General features: G+C 39.0%; 2 protein-coding genes and 1 long non-coding RNA gene across 3 annotated transcripts in view; all 3 read right to left on the minus strand.

Annotated features, from left to right (window-relative positions):
* LOC108035360 (frizzled) overlaps nucleotides 1-17,705 on the minus strand; it is a 94,660-nt gene that overhangs the window by 30,825 nt on the left and 46,130 nt on the right. The window lies entirely within an intron of this gene.
* LOC127010837 (uncharacterized) overlaps nucleotides 1-17,705 on the minus strand; it is a 30,497-nt gene that overhangs the window by 10,874 nt on the left and 1,918 nt on the right. The window lies entirely within an intron of this gene.
* LOC108035361 (uncharacterized histidine-rich protein DDB_G0274557) lies at nucleotides 9,312-9,828 on the minus strand. Its single transcript, XM_017110959.3, has one exon. The coding sequence runs from the start codon at nucleotides 9,756-9,758 to the stop codon at nucleotides 9,480-9,482; it is 279 nt and encodes a 92-aa protein (XP_016966448.1). The 5' UTR covers nucleotides 9,759-9,828; the 3' UTR covers nucleotides 9,312-9,479.

Raw genomic sequence — 17,705 nt, forward strand, 5'->3', positions numbered from 1 at the left:
GAAAATGAGTTATTAAAAAGTCAACAAATTTATGAATTTGTTTCTTTGACTTTGAAACTGTTTATTGCAGAACGTTTTGAATTATGCCAAAAGTTTCAAATGAAAACATTGTTTCCAGTGCATAAAAAGCTGCGAAGTTTGGTTTACCTGAAGTGAACCTCAGACAAACATGTCGAAGTGGCCGAGCCACAACAACAGCGCTTTCAGCAACAGCAACAACACGGCTACAGTGCCAACAAATTGTGTCATGTCATGTAAAAGAGGTTTTTTTATAGTGCAGAAAGTTGGCTTTTATGTATAGATTTTGCTTAAGCGCGCGGCATTTCTTACGTCTTTTCACACTTTCCCGGCCCCAAGGCATTTTCAAGGGGTGGTGGGAAAAAGTGTGAGGGGGGTGCTAAAAAGAGCAAAACAACGGAAAAAGGTAACAACTAAAAAGACAACAAAAAAGATGTAAGCCAACACCTCTAAGTGGTTAACTGTATGAGTTACTTAGACACTTTTCTAGGTTGGTTATACTTGGGTGTAACTAAATTTCCAAGATGCCCGAGCTCCAACAAAGGTGGGTGTGTGTGTTTTGGGTTTGTGCGGCTTCCACTTCCGACCCAAGAATCGACAAAATGTGGTCATAAGGTTAAGTTGCGATTGGAAAAGTAGGTAAATGGGAAACAACAAAGGGAAAATCTGAAACAAATACTATTAAAAGAAGGCCACAAAGATATTTATTAAAGCTTAAATAAAGGAAAAGGATACGGATTTAAAGGAATTTAAAGAAACAAAGTTCACACTTCTTTGTACTCAATTTACCTAGAATATGTACTGTTTCTGATAATTTTAGACTTAATTGAAAGTCTTAGACACCAGCCAAGTTCATCAACTGTATACAGTTTCTCAGACAATTTTCATGTTTAGTCAAAACTGATCTTTTTCCATCCACATCACGCAACTTCAAACGAACAATTAAGACTTCTAGGAGCTGTATGTGTGTATGCAAATTGTGCCCCGAAACCAAATTAGTGGCAATGAGCTAATGAACACAGAGCAATTCAACTTCAAAGACACATCCCAGACCGCCTGCCATTCATCTTCATCTTTCAGTTTCCAGAGCTGTCCGCGATCATTTCCATTTCGAATGCCCCCAGTTTCATGGATGAGTTCAGTGTTTAGCATTTCCTCATTTGCCCCTAAACAATTTCTAAGAAAAACTGAGACGATGGCGGCATATCAAAAAGGGCAGCGGACCAGACTAACTTGGCTCCTCCCATCTACCCCAGCTCTCGAAATTTTTGCTCCCATTTGTTAATGTGGCATAAAACGTATTTTGCACGGTCTGGTGGGGAATAGTGGGGAATATTCATTAGAATACAGTGGGCGTCCTGGGGTTTGGGCATTTATCACCTTAATAGAAATAATTATTTAAAGCATAGCTCTTATTGGTACCTTTAATTTACTTAGATTTATTTTTCTTTTCCTTTTAGCAGTTAAAAGTTTATAGTGCCACATTTTAAAATAAAAAAAGTATTTCTAAATTGTAACCCAAATTATATATTCCATTCACTTAAAAATACAAATAAAAGATACTCCAATTTTTTCCTTATAATTCCCAATGTTTATTCCTATCTTTTATATCATTCTCTCAAATCCTTTATAAGCCCCACTGTCCATCGCCTTTCCTTTGATCTCTCTTAACGGACAGCAAAGTTTGCATCTCATTCACAGACAATTTATGATCAGCAAGTAGGGAAAAAGTGCAAGTGAAAACGATCAGAGATCGTTGGTGAGATTGAGCATTCTGATTCAACGGAAGCCCCGGAGCACTTGGGTAATCAGTAGGCAGTTAACACAACAAGCCAATTAATTGAAAACAAATTGCCCATTAACTTGGCCAAAAACAAACGAAAATAAAACGCTCGTCAAGTGAGAAACGAGCGTGCGATCGGTAAACGAAACCAAAATCACTTGGTGATCGCTTCGATTACAGACCTGGTCATACTATATACAGATGGTTGCGAAAGAGGGGGGATGTTATGAGTGCCACAAGACCGCTTGATCAAAAATCGGACCAACATCAAACGGACGGCCGCTTCAATGGCTTGATTAATGTGCCCCACATCAATCAGAGTGGATAAAAACCGGGCAGGGGGTTTTCCTTCTACATAAACACACAAATCTTTCGCTGGCGCGGCGCCGCACAAACAGATAAAAAGAGACGGCTATAGGCTGGTTAGAAAGAGACGGCCACAGGGACACCCACACAATTTCGTTTGGCTCGAAAAAGAGCCACAGGCTTTGTCAAAATAAATGAACAAACATAAATCGGGCAACACCAAAACAAACCACAGGCAAAGGAAGTATCTCCCCAGCTATTTTTTTTTGTGTACCAAAGTGACGACTGATCGAGTCAGCAACAGCACTAAAAAATAGCAAAATAAAAAAGTTGGCAAGAAAACAATGCAAAGACAAAGCCTTAGAGCCACGGAGTTGCTTAGTTTAAAGATCACGATCTTCCAGAGTCTTTGGAACATTTGCCAAAATGAGCAAAAAGCTAGAGCCACGGCAACAACAAATCACGTTTGTGATCTTGACTTTAGACATCAGGCCTGGGCCTGCAAAGAGCACAGTGCAGGAAAAATAGAAATAAAAAATAAAATAAGGCTAAGCGAAACCGAACCGGCAAATAGAGCCAAAGAAAAGTCATTTAAATGGCCTGGGGGCACAGCCAAAGTTGGAGTCTCCTTATTTCTAGAAACCAATACAAAGAAATCTCGAGGGAAACATTTGTTGGTCATGCAAGAGATGATCAGTGGTGGAGCTGGAATAGGCTTCAGAGGGGTTATTAAAAATGATATAATTATTAAAAAAGACAGGACCTTTAAAATTTTTATGAAATATATAAGTAGAAAAAATTTCATAACGTTACTAGGTGGTGGTATCAACATAAGTTGTTAAGTATAGTACCATTTTGATTACCCAATGATGATATTATCAAAAATATTTGAAAGATTTTTCGTACGTTAAACCATTTGTTTATATGTTAAGTTTAAAAAACGACGTTATGTTCATGAGGTATTGTTGAAAGTTAAGAACTAACCTCCCGTTCTGAGGTCCCCGCCCCTGAATTTAGGCCTAGACAAGTTCTACTTGTTTGGATTGGTTTTGTTTTCTTCGCCCCCCTCAGCTTTTTGGGTTGTTTGTTTGTTGGCCGCTCTTGTTGTTTGTGTGGCAGGGTTCTTTGTTTGTGGAACCTCGGCTACACATGCAAAGTGTTGTTTGTGTTGTTTCCTTCGGGTTGTCGCTGTAGTTGTTCTGGTTGTTGTAGTTGCTGATTGTCGGTTGTTGTAGTTTGTTGACTGTTGGAGCGATTTGAGCTACATGACAATGAGATATTGGGAACACTGCTCGCACAATGGCAATGAGTTCATTTGTGTTCTTTTTCCCTCTAAACTTTAAGGTAAGACTTGATTCCGTGAACTTTTCTGTTGGCTTCGTAAGACTTCTTGGCTTGCCTTCCTTCAATTACTAATTTTCCTCAATTGTTGGCTGGTTTATTGCCCTTTTGGATTCGTGCTTGAAATCATAATCTGAATTTCGTATTCAATTGAGTAACTCGACTCCCCTTAATTAGAGGCGGAATCTTAAGGGAGTTCCTCTTCCTCCCAGGCCGAACAGAATGAGGAAAATAATTTTCCAAACAAATGGCAAACAATCAAATGAAAGGCCCAACCCACCACCAGCACCTCGGAAAAAGGAGGAAAATGGCAACTCATCAATTTTCCACGTGTGATTTATTAACTAATTTGCCTCAACCGCATTTAAATGCGCTTTTCACACAGGCACGTACCACGGGCCAAAAATGAGGGGAGGTTTCCAGTCGATGGCACGTGGAAATTCATTAGACAAAAATGCCTTTCATTTTCTTATTTTTCACATTATTAGCAGCGCGGTGAGAAGAGAAAATGAGGCGGGTATTTGAACCTCTTGAGAAATATGCGAAAATCATGAGCCGCAGGTAAGAGCGAGGAAAAGTGTTTAGGCATTAATTATTGGGCTCGGGGCTCTCAGGGAAATTCGCCGGGCTCGAAATAATGGATCGGGGAGTTGTTATATGCCAATGAATAATTTTCCAAATTGTTTCCTATAATTTAAGGAGTTTCCTTAATGAAAGTGCTTTCAACTTTGGCAGCGAACATTAAATGTAAGATCTGGGATGTTAAAATAAAAGTTATGTTTGGTTTTCAATGTGTTGATTGGCACTTCGCATATTTTTTAGGAGTTTATGAATGCCATTTTTTAGCCATTTATATTGACGTTTTGGTGTATTTATATTTATGCTCCACTTTTCCCCTCTCTCTGTGCCAAAGTGTCCTCCACTTTGGCTAATTTTATTTTTATGAGTTTTTTGCGTTTCACTGTTTTCCCCCCGATTTTTCTTGCAGTTTTCCTTTTGTTTCTGGCCAGACTCCACTTGCATGATTTATGGGGGTATTTCTTTGAATTTTTTTCGCCCTCTGCCGGCACTTTCCTCACCCTTTGATCCCCTCGGCAGCCAACGCTCTGCATTTGGCGTTAAAAATATTGCCAACTTGCCATAAATTTTATTGTATTTTGACAAGTAATAAAAATGCAAGCCACAAACCGAGAAAATATGGAAAAAATAAATAAAAAGCGAATCGAGAAAATGCATTTCGAGGGAGATAAGAAAAATATATAATGTGCTGGATGGAGAAAAACTGAATAATGGATGAGGGGGCTTGGGGCGGGGGATAAGAGATAAACCATTTTGTAGCTAATTTGCATTTTATATGCCAGCCTCGCTGGGCTTTCGTAAGACTTTGACAAATCTCATTTTGGGTGATTCGTCTTCGATTTGGCTGTGTTGAAAGATTTATTAACGGAATGGCTTGCCTAGATAAAATATATTTCCCTTTTAGTTTCCAACTCCATTCAAAACTAATCAGCATCATTCCCTTTTTTTGGTCATTACCATTTGGAGTTATCACTCAATCATTTTTATTGAGACTCAACCCGTTTAAAGACAATCAAAAGTTAAGTCGAAATTCGATTTGAAACTCAACTTGGCAACTTTGTGCTTAGTTTTTTATGTGTTTTATCTTTTTATTTGTTTGGTTTTGTTTGGTCAGAAGTGGGGCATTAAAAGTCAGGCCTAGACCGTTAACGATTTCCAGCCGAGTTCTGTAGAGTTTTATGGCTGGCTCTCTAAGTAGAGTGGGTCGTATGAGGTTTTTCAGGCTTCAGGCTGTCGATTTTATGTGGATCCCAAGGCAGGTTCTGTTTATGACATGAAGTAATTAGGGGAGCCCAGATCCAAGAGGCTGTTAATTTATTTGGTTTTCTTGCAGCAGTGATTTTTAACTCGCATTAAGAAGAACAGGCCTTAAGCGACCAGTTTTTACTACTAAAGACCTGAGATTAACCAGCGTGAAGCCATGACTTATGAGCACTTCATCATCATGCCGCAAATTCCTTTTTTTCCAATTAAAAGCCACAAAAATCCATTAGCTTGTTTATATAAATAAACTTCCCATATCAACTCTTGCATAATCGACCATCTATTTTCCTCGCACAACACAAGCCAACACAACAGCCAACACCGAAGCCGAGGAAAAGTTTTTCAATTTTCCTAGACAAAAATCGTATAAAAACAAATCTGAGCGCTGCGTGTAATTATCATAAAGCGGAATCTTGTAGCACCCATAACTTGTTGGGCGGCTTGGGGCCTCCTTGAGGGGGAGTTTTCCTCCTGATTTTTCCCATTTGCCGGCATACCTAACGATGTAACTTTCAATTTGCGTAATTTTCAAAGTGACTGCGATGAAGAAGCGTGGCCAACTGATCCCTCACCTAATGACTTCTGCCGTGTGAGTCTATAAGAAATTTTTGCAAAGGCCTCGAACCTGGCACGAAAAAAAAAACACATAAGGGGCGCTTGTCTAGGGGGCGTGGCCTCGTCTCCACGAAAAGGTGTATGTGTGTGTGTGTGCTGAGGTGCACGCTTGTCATAAAATGCCGCTTATTATGTTGGCTATTAATTTTTACAGCCTGGACGCGACGGTCGGGATCCAATGGACTGTGGCAGACTCGGTTTTTTCGGTCCGACCTGGGGGTCTTGACTGGAGACTAGAGATGGTAGGCCAAGAAGTCACAAGAAAAGCAAATACGGAAAATTTGAATATAGTGGTAGGAAATTTTAGAACTCAATTTATGTTGAATAAAATTGATAGTTGTTGGATCTAAATGTATATTTTAGTTGAAAAATTAATTTCTAATATTTTTAACGTGCAAAAAATTATTTTTTAAAGGCTCTAATATTTTTATTTATATTAAAACAGATTCCCTTTGTTTTATATAATGATTTATCTGCTCTGTGAAATCTTTTCCCACGTCCAAAAATATATCTTAATTAACCCCATATTTCAGGACCCTTTAAGAGCATTTTAAAGCCAATCCCCTATTAGTTTTCCTGCTCAAAGCTCACGCTACCATCGCCGAGAATAATGCGCCTAGAAGGCTCGAAGTCAAAGGAAACTTGTTGTTGGCGCTCCATGGCAATTTATGACAAGCAGGCGAAATGGCCAACGCTCTTTCCTTCTTGGCCTTCCGAGGTCTTGGTCTCTTGGCCATGGCTGCCATATCGCGGCTTCTATCGCAGATGTACAAATTTATTTTTGCGTTTTTCCCGATGGGAGCAGGGGATTTTCAGAGGATATGGATACGGCGGAGGAGCCCGGGGTCCAGCCCATCATTAGTACTAACAAGCGACATTACGCGGCCTTAGTTTGGGACTAGTTTTTCGGAATGCGTACTCGATATGGCCTGGCCTTTGTCTCTGCGTCGGGTATGTTTATTTAATGAGAATTTTTGGTGGGGAATTTTTATTGCCCCGCGTGTGGGCGGGGTAGCAGGAGAAAATGATGACCCCGTTATCGTATTTTTGATTTTTCATGGGTTTATTAAATTATTCCCAGTAATCCTGCCAACTGAATTCCAGAAATTGCCTTTGATTGTTATGTGAATGGGCTTATGATTAGTCCCCCCAATGGAGGCAGTGAGTACGGTAATGGGTTTAGTCTCCCGCTTTGATTGCCTCTTTTTGTGGCTCTGTGCTATTGGCTGGTACTTTTAGCTAGGTAAACTCATTAATGGACCATCAGGTCGAATTGGTGATCAGTGTCTGAGCATTTCATTACTTACACTACTCATAATTCTAGTTTATGGTGTGGAACTGCCTTAAGTACATACCTGAAAGAAAAGGAAATTGGGAAATTAGTGCTTTGATTAACCAACAAATGTTTGTTGAGGTATGGTTTGATGGTTCATTGGGTACAGAGTTTATTTGGACAGGTTCTATAAGAAATTTTACTTAGATAATCAAGGACAATTTTCGCTTATAAAATCTTATGTTTCAAATAATTTTCCTTCACAACTACTTATAGAGAAAACTCTGTGACCCAACAGTTTCTCCAATTTCTCACTGTTATTTTCCCCTCTTGCATAATATCCGATAGTATCTGACGAATGCCCCAGCATCTCTTGCCATTGTTTTCTTTCATCTTTCAACTCACCTTCTTACCGGTAGAGTCAACACTTGGCCAACTATGTAAAGTAAACATTTTAATTACGGAAAAAAGCCGAAGCAACTTTGACTTGACTATTTTTTTCCTCACCCACTTGCCGTTGTTTTTCCAACATTTTCAACTTTCTCGGCAAACTTGAGCCGACTTGCCATATAATTAAATACAAATAACAATTAAGATATACGAAGTTGCCGAGCGGCTCCATTTGCGGCTGAAACATGGATCAGGCCAGGCCAGGGGCATAATTTAAGTTTTTTAATTAAAAGCAAGCAACGCGGTTTGAGGAATCGATTTTCCAGACGCGACATTTATGAATTGAGACGTTAATTGTCATCTACTCAATTTAAGGGGGAGGGGCACTCGCCCCACTCCCAAGGCTGTCAATTGCCGACCTGTCCCATGAAATTGTCAAAAAACCGCTGATAGGCAGGCCACGAATAATTTTCATATTTAATTGACAGTCTTGGTCCGAAAACCTGAGGAGAGTGCTCGAGTGTCACCTTCTGCTACCAATTCCATTAGCGCGACTTGTCAGCAAAAAAGCGATGGTAAAGTGCAAGGTATCTTATAAAGAGATAGGGGGTATGTAAAGTAGATAAGTTTAATTTGTTTTGTCAGGTTTAATGTATGTTTATTTTTCAGAGAATTTCTTTAAAAATCAGGTTAACGTGAGTAAACATTTGACACGAAATATCAAAAAAAACCTTGAAATAGGAACTAAAAATGATCTGTAAATTTAAAATTTTTCAGTGACTGTGCAAAATGCACGCAATCTAAAATTAAACATATTTTTTTATAACATTTTATCGTATTACTCCCTTTTTCTTGCCAACATGCAAATGATATATAGGGTATTAATCACTTTTCCACAGTTTTCCTGTTTTGCCTTTGGGGCGTTTTGGCGTCGCTTGACTTAATGGCAACATGTTTTACAACATTATTAGACAGGCCGAAATGGAAGCGGTTTTTTTCGGTTTTCTGGCCGACAACTGGCAAATTTTAATTACCAATATTTTCCAGGTGTCGATACCCATACGACCCACGCCGGGGGCAGCATTTTACGTTTTATGACAGGCCGTAACCCACAGACAAATATATACGGGCGCTGAGAGACCCACTGTATATGGTAGCTGCTGTCTAATTAGCGTTTTGTGACAACCGCAGAAGAAATAAAAACACTTTGAAATGGTTTTGTAATTGGCAAACATTTTGTTTGACCCACCCGAAACGAACTCAAAGTTTCGACTCCAAACCGAGCTGAAATTATATTTAATTTCATTTGTGTTTATCGGCTTAGCAAATTGTTTTTGTGGGTGGTCTGGTTACGTGTTTGTGGCTCCAATAATCTTCTTAACGGTTTAGAATTTCCCTAACTATTCATTACTGAAAATATTCTTGATTCGCTTGACTTTGTAATCAGATTAATAAATATGTGTAGACAATGGTTCTTTGTGGTGGTCCTGTCACTCAAGATAAGATTAGGTGCTATTTTAATCATTGTCGAAGGGTTTGTTATTAAGTATGTGGGAAGTACTCTTCCTTTCTATGATTACATTAGATAGTGATGTTGACAAAAGAAATGACTAAGGCTTTGTAACAAATGGTAAGCTCTTGAAATATGGCGATAAGTTTGTATCGCAATATTCCTATATATTTTTCACAAGCCTTATAGTAGTTATCACAAAAATGTCTAGGAACGCTGTATTTAAAAACATATTTGTTCAGGTATTAAATAGTGTATTTTAATATTTTTTCTTGTTAAATATTTTTTTTGGTATATGTTATAATTTAAATTCGGTAATAAATAAGGTAACCATCCTTCCTTCTGTCCGGAGGTATGTCATCAGAGGATTTTGGACTTCAAAGCCCTTTTCCAACACTGACCTACCAGTGATGATGATGATGACCGTGCGGAGGACCATGATGGTGGTCAAAGTGGCCGCCGTGGTGATGGTGATCGAAGTGGTGCGGCGGTGGTGGTGGTCCATAGTGGTGGTGGTGGTGCGGCGGAGGTCCGTGGTGGTGCGGTGGTCCGTGGTGGTGGTGGTGCACCGGTGGCGGAGGCGGCGGTGGGTGATGGTGGTGGTGATGGTGACCACCACCTCCCAAATTTAGTCCAAAGTGGATTCCGAACAGACGATCCTCGTGGTGTGGTGGCGGCATTTTGTAGATACTTTTGAAATCCTTTTTAGAATTGATGTATTCCGTTTGAGAACTTCTCTCGTTGCCTATTGAATGCGAACTAATTTCCAATCCTCAGATATGACCAATTTATATACTATTTTCACTGGACTGTCCTGGCTCTTCAGATAGTATTGTTTTTTGCGGTTCTATCTTATCGGAAGGGGTGTGTTTTCGACTGACTCATTGGGGATTCACTTGGGTTCCATTGCTAATGCTCAAATAGGGCTATAAAGATAGCCATATTTGTGTGCAATCTATACAAGGAATTACTCATTCAATTCAAACTTTTAGGGTGCTTTACTTTTCTCCATTCATTGCCAATGCAATCACAGTAAAAGCGAAAATAGGAAAAATAAAAGTATTCCTCAGACACAATAAAAATTTGACATTGCAAAAAATATTGAAGATGCAAGAAGATGGCTGAAAAAGTAGGAACTAAAAAAACTGTTAGACGCCGCCGACAATAATTTCCGCCTTGTTTGCTAGACGTAGCTTCCAAAAAAAAAGAGGAAAAATAAAGTGACAAAGAAGAAAAGCGAGGAAAACCAACACTGAAGATACCCAAGAAAACCCCAGTGAAAGTGCGGGAGAGAAGGCAATAGCCAGAGAGCTTTTGCATGGGGATTGGCTTGATGGTTTGGGGTCTGCATATCCTCCAATTCACCCATTCCAATAAAAAAACACAGTGCACAGTGAAAAACAAAAACATTTTGCTATCGTTTCTTAACAAAGATTTTTGGTTTTACATTTTGTTTAGTAATCTTATCTGTGTCAAGTAGAATGACTTGTTTATTGGGGATGGGGATTTTGCAAGGAAAATATATCAGGAAAATACATATATTATAAAGATTTCAAAATTTAATAAATTGGTAACAAATATTTATTGACAAATAAATGAATATCTTTACATTTTTAGAATTTGAATGAATAATGAAACATGAATCTATACATCTGAACGCAGCTGTACATGACGTAACTAATAGGTTATGGCAATCACACCGATAAGATATAAAAAGCCAATAAAATGCATTTCTTCCAACAAAAAATTCCGATTTCTGTGATATTTTTTCCCAGTGCACCACACAACTCCGCATGAAAGTGACTTTAGTGCGTGACAATAACTTCTGCCTTTGAGCCTTTTTAATGGTATGGGTGGGATGCCTTCGGTGGGTGGTGGAATTAAGGGATGAGGGGCTGTGAGCTGCGGTACGGCTCTGATAAACTGCGTTAGAAGTTATAAAGCGATTAGAATGTGTCTGGAGTGCGCCTTGGGAGAGAGAGAGGGGGCGAGAAAAGGGGGAAGAGACGGAAACAACTTTCTGCTGTATCAATTTAATGCTTATTTAAAGTGCGACCAGAGGTTTCGCCCTCCTGCAGTTGGGGGAGTAGAAACGATATAGGAAATAAGTGAAAAAGCAGCTGGAAAGTGGGGGCCGTGCAGGTAAAACATAAATTTGATTTTATGGAGTTGCTTTTCAAAGGAACTTCTGCAAAAGTTTGATAATACATTTTATTAGCTTTGAAATCTTTTCGTGGAGATAAGGCAGGGAGCCAAGTCAGTAAGGCAATTTAAAAAGAAAATATAAGAAAAAACCAAGGGCAACAACGGATGTTTGGCAAAGTGGATAAAAACTTTGAAAGTTTAACAAAATAATTGCTAAAACTGAGACAATTCAATTTAATTTAATAAAGAAATCGTATTAAATGATTATAACTTTTATTTTGAACAACAAATTTTAAGAACCTTTAATAAGGTAAGGCCAATAATGTCCGAATATATACATTTCAAAATAGATTTAGATAGTATATCTTCTTAACGTTTTTATTAGAAGCGAAAAACTTTCATTTAAATTTTCATTAGAGAATTAAATTTTGTGAACAAATATCTACTAACACGCCCGTAAAAGGAGGGAGCACCCCTTTAGAAAAATCACTTTAGTGCCACCGCTAGGAGAGCTTTTCCGACCAGCTCATCTGGCTCATTTTCCCCCGCTGGTTTTGTTTACACATCCAATGAAAATTCCACTTTCAGTCTGGCACGTTCGGGGGGTTCCGAGGAACCCTGGAGGAGGGCTGGGCCCACCCCTTTCATATTGGCCCCCCTCTGCCGACGGCCACAATTATGGCCTTTAACCCCTTTGTCAACAACTTGAGTTTATTTGAGCTTTGTGCGCACATGCTGAGTCTGATTTTTGGCCGAGTCCGAAATGCCTTTGAGCATTGTCACTCCGCATTTTCCCCGCCCCCGGACGACCCACAGATTTTCGCTCCCCACGTTCCTCGTCACATAATAATTTTATGTGCTTTTTGGCTGCTGCATTTTTGCATAGTCAGACCCTGGATTCGATGGACCCAAAGGGGGACTGGGGCTGTGGGATCCTGTGGAAGATTGCGACAAAAGCAGAAAATGTTCGAAAAAATAAACGTTGAAATTATTATGGTCTGTTGCATTTTTTATGGTTTCGCTTTATATATATATATATATGTATGTGTGTGCTCTCTCGTCTGGGGTTGTTTGGGTTCCTTTTTACCACATCTGAGTCTGCAAACGGGTAAAATGCATAGAAAATTTGCGATTTACGGGATTTGGCTGGCTTTGATTTTCTGGGGGATTTATTTGTTATGTCTGTTCGTGAGTCACACATGGAGATTTTCCTGGGAGATATAGTCTTTGTAGGATAAAGTTGGTCTAATAAGACTTTCGGTTTAGTAAGGATAACGAGATTTTTGAATTTCAGATGCAGGTGGAAATAACACTTATAATTTTTTCAAAATTAATAAAATTCTAGACGTCATAACATCGTCACGGGTACCTTTAATCTGTTAAATGTTTAATAAAATTTCCCCTTTCCCCGATTTTATTCGGCGCCTTGGCATCACATCACAGCTGTGTGACAGCTCTGCCAATTAAGTTTTCAATTTCCGCAAGTCAACTTCAAAGGCTCGGGGGAAGTCGAGCAACCACCGCTGAAACAAAGGAAATGTGCTAGCCCTAGCTCATACATACTTCTGGCAGCTTCCCTTTTCTCATCCACATTTGTTGACATTTCATTATGCACAACTCACCCCAAAGACGACCTCAAGTTTTAGAGGGTGGTTGGAAATTTTTGATTTTTGTTTTGCCTACGCACGTAATAAAAATAATAATAATATTTGGATTTGGGCGCGTGCGTATAATTTACGATAATTGCCTGAGATCGGTGACATTTCCAATTAAATCAGGGGAATATTCTTTCGGCAGTTGTCATGGATAAGCCTCTCAAAGTTTTAATAGCTAATGCTGGTTTTATATTTAATAAAGCTTACAACTTCGGGCCATAAACTCATGTCGTATTTTAATCCGTTGATGGTTATCGGTCGTAAAAGTCTAATAATTTAAAGAGATTTTACGATCAAAGAGCTAGAGTCTGAGGAGTCCCAACCGGACATCCATATCATAAATGTGAGGAAACAGAAGTTGGAAAATCATTGCTTATTCTTAATTCATTTCCCCTTTGGCTCTCAAAATTTCCTTCGCTTTACTCGCTATTTTCTACCATTTTTTCCTTATTGACTTTATGGACTTGTACACGGATGTGGCATTTCCGGCCAGGCGTCTGCACCGCCTGCCACCCACAATCCTAAGCGCCAGAAAGGGGCCGTTGACCATAAAAGGGGCAGAATTCACAACACAAAGTGGGACAGACCGGAGAATATAACAAAAGCCTTGGTTACAACAGTTTTTTTTAAGCGCCTTGGCCTGAGCTTGTAATGAACTTTTATTTGCATTGTGCCCCACACACAAGGGGAGGTGTTTTCCAAGGGCTGCCCGGGGGGTTGGGGGTGGAAAATCCAGACAAGTGTGCCGCAAGTCGATACAAGCCACACACACTCGTCCACGCCCATTTCAATTCATTCATTTAGCCCATAAAGTCTGATGCATCCGCAGCCAAAGAAACCCACGCACAGGGAGAAAATCATATGTACTTTAAATACTTCAAAAGCCGAGAAATTCACCTATTAAAAATGTTCAACTACTAGAACAATATTAATATTAATGATTTTAAAAAAAATTAATAAACTTTTTGGAAATTATAAAAAGTAAATACTTATGTAAGTATTTAAAAAGCTGTAAGGTATATTTAAGAAATAATAATTTTTTAATCATTTACTTTTTATTTTCTGTTTCAAATTCAAATAAAATTTTCCCAGTGTGGGGAAACCCACAGAGAACCCAACTTTCCCCCCATGCTCCCCAGATCCAATCGATTTATGGGCATTTCCGGGTTGAAATCACTTAGAAGAGTTTGCTGGCGGGCTGGAGTGGGTGGAACCGCTTGTTAGTTCCTTTGTGTTTCGGTTTTATGTTTTTCCTTCCTTTCGAACATATCTAATGCATTCAGCGGCTCCCTCGAAAATATTTTTTGCACGAATTTGTAAGCTTTATAAAGCAAATATTTGAAAGGGAACTTGAGATTTTTAAGGGATGATATTTTCTAAGTTTGGGGTAACTCTGAAATATTCTTCGAATCCATTTGAGTGTGTGAAGCTTAGTCATCTGTTGGGTCCTGCAACTTGGATTGAGTTATCGTACTTCAAGTAATTGAAACCTGAGGGGAGGCCATCCACTTGATGTATAAATTGACCGATTTTTTCTACTTGATGTATAAATTGACCGATCGAAAGTCACCCTTATATAAATGTTACCCAGAGGGTAGACAATTTGGAACTAACTTAATAGAAAAACTGATAAATAAATTTGTTATTTTACATATGATACAAAATGTTGAATAATCATTATTTATAATAACTTTTAAGTAATGTAACATAACTAAAATTTTATGAAACATAACATTTTTTTTCTAATAAAATTTGTTTATTTTCATTATTAAGTAGAATCTTTTAAAATTGACAAGTTAACCGAAGGAATCCTTTCCAAACCCTGAAAATGACTTTACTTTGAACCGGAAATCAAAGTTATCTCTCCTCCAAACCCTTCAGCCTAACAGAACTCGTACCCAAATCACAATTTGATCCCCAACTCACCCATGCATAACCGACTTTCATCTTCCGTGACCCATTTTCAATTAAGTTTGCCTTCCTCCTTTAATTTTATTGCTATAATCAATTTGGTAACGGATTTTTTCCTAGGAATTTCATGCCACTTAATTAACCCTTGGTGGTCCACAGGCACAGGGCTAATTAACCCATTACCTTGCACCTGGCACATGAACAAACAAAAAGCTGCGAAAACGACGTGTCATGCAAGCCGGGGGAAAGAAAGAGATGGCTAGCGAGGGAGTGAGAGAGAGGGACGATGATGGAGTGAGAAACTTTTCGCACTTTTTTTTTTAGTTTCGGGGGCTGCCAAAAACATGTTAAAGGTGTTGGCCTAGAACAAAAGCAAAAAACCAAGGGGAATATAAAAAACCAAAAATGTGGAAAACTTTTTTGAAGTTGTGCCAATAAATTGTGCGGGACCGCTGTGGGGTTAAGCGAAAGTTCTCTGCACTCGACAAGAAAACAAAAAAGCGTTTCCGAAAATAACCGAAAAAAATTATGACCCAACGTAATTAAGAAAAGTTTTGCTGTGGCACAATTGAAATCGAGTGAAATCAAAGACGCTGGAAACGGAAATCTTTTTTGCCTGCCAGCGATTTGAGCACTTTAACCCACGCCAACCAAACAAAAAAGGAAGAGCCCAGAAAAAGGCGAGGAAAAAGGCCCAGAAAAGCAATTTACACGCCGAAAGAAATCCTCCTTTCGCTTATCAAATTAGACAAAAGGGAGAAATTCGGGGGAAAATCGTGGCGTTAACCCAGCAGGTCAAAGGTGTTGGCAAGCACCGCAGGAAGCATCCGAATTGCCCCCTGGCTGAGGGATATCCCATCGATATGGCGGCGTGCGAAGTTCGGTGCCGAAAAGAGATTTTAATGACATCGACAGCGGCTGCGCTTTATGGCAGCCGCAAAAGACAATTTCGCCCGCAAATTTCGTGTGGGCGTGTTTATTGTCGCTTTTCCCGCCCATTCAACCTGCCCATCCTCAGCCCACCCAAAAAAAAGCAACTGGCAGGATATTAGAAATAAACAGACCAGCAGGATGCCACCCAGGGGGTAGGATATTTTTCTGGGTGTATATGGGGTGTACGCCTGGTCTTTGTGCCTACTCCGCCTCAATTTGCCGGAGGTAAAACAGTTTCAGACTTCCTTAACTGCAGCAGATCGATGAAAAGTCATCAGCATTTTGGGGTGCTCCTGGGATACATAACCTTTAATTTAGGGCAAACGCGATTGAAAATCTACTGATGTGTTTAATGCTCTTTTTTTGTATTTATTCTAATACAAAAGTCTATTTCACACAGCTTTCCTTTCAGCTGTTATTTTTGTTCAGCAACTTTAATAGGAAAATATGGAGCTCTAAAAAAATGTCAGCAAATCAAAACTACAAATTCAATGAAAGAAAATGTTTTTCTATATATTTTGTAATCTGTGTGGAACAAAGGAGTATTCAGTAGATTATTTTGCACATTTTTATGTTTAAGTCAACAAGCCTGATTTTTTCATCATTTTATTTTTAGAGTAAGCCGCTTTAGTTTTTTGCCGGCAGCTGTTTTTTGGAGATTCATTAACTTGGCCGTCTTCACACTTAGCCTGCTCATTTTGTACGGTTTCCATTGTTCCCTTCTGGTCATTGGCCCTTATGCCGCTTCACACTTCTCTCTTTCTCTTGTTGCTTTTTGCCCTCGGGCCACAAGATTCCTAACTTGGCTTTAATGTTTTTCGAATCATATTAATTTGAATTAATGAATTTAATTGCCGCAAATTAGTGGGCACACTGGACCACCGGAGCCGACAAAAGCTTTATGACTTTATAATGATCCGAGCCGTTACGAGTTCTATATAATTATACGTTAATTCGTTTCAGACTCTGGCCGCCAGGCCTGATACTTAAAAAATTATCTCGCTTATGTTTTTCGGCAAACAATTTGCTGACCAATCATTTAATAGGAAAATCCATGAAAAAAATGTGCCAGACATGGCAATCAAATTATGGCGCAAAACGGAATAAAAACTCATAAAAATGACATTAGCCAAATGGAGCACGTACAGGCCCCGCTAGGTTGAGTGTTGCCAAAAGCTTACATATATAAACAAAATATAAAAATGAAATCAAACAAATCTTATCCGAGTCTGGGCAAAAGAAGCAGCAGCCGCACAAACGATGAGCATTGGGGAAAAAAGTGAAACCTTTGCCTGCTCAATTGTTTGGCTTAGATGTCGCAATGGTCATACCCTGTAATCAGAGTATTTTGGCCTATTTACAAAGTATTCCACATAAATAATTGGTAAGGCAAGGAAAAATAACTCCAGAAAATCGTTAAGTATTAGTATTACCCCATTTATTTTGTTTTTGCCTTGCCTAAAATATTTAGCTGGTAAACAGATTGATTTAAGGCTTCTTATAAAATATATAGCATGATAAAAAATTTTTAAACTTTATTAGAAATATTTATAAAAAAAAGGAAAGAGGGTTTCAGTAGATGTTCAAGGTTTCCCTTTACACCTTACAATATTTTGTTTATTCTTAAATTTAAATACCTTGTTAAAGAAAAGATTTTTGGTCCCCACCTTGCAGCTTGCATAATCTTTTCCAGGGTATTGGACACTGCTCAAATTGTAAACGTAATCAAATGGATGACAAAGAAAGGCTATCCCCCACCTGACTCGCCTTTCCCGCGATTTCCGAGAGCTTTTGCCATGCCATTCCAGTAGCCATGACAACGAGCAGCAGTAGCAAGTGAAGTTGAGGACCAGGCCCGATGCCGTTTGCCGCTTGGATATGGCCAGGGTAATAGCAACTTGTAGTCGTGTTGCCAATGTAGCAACAACATCGCGGCATGGTATCTCAAACTGCGTATCAGTTGCTGCTGTTTCTGTTGTTTCT

Source organism: Drosophila biarmipes, chromosome 3L (genome assembly GCF_025231255.1).
Source record: "Drosophila biarmipes strain raj3 chromosome 3L, RU_DBia_V1.1, whole genome shotgun sequence".
Taxonomy (NCBI): domain Eukaryota; kingdom Metazoa; phylum Arthropoda; class Insecta; order Diptera; family Drosophilidae; genus Drosophila; species Drosophila biarmipes.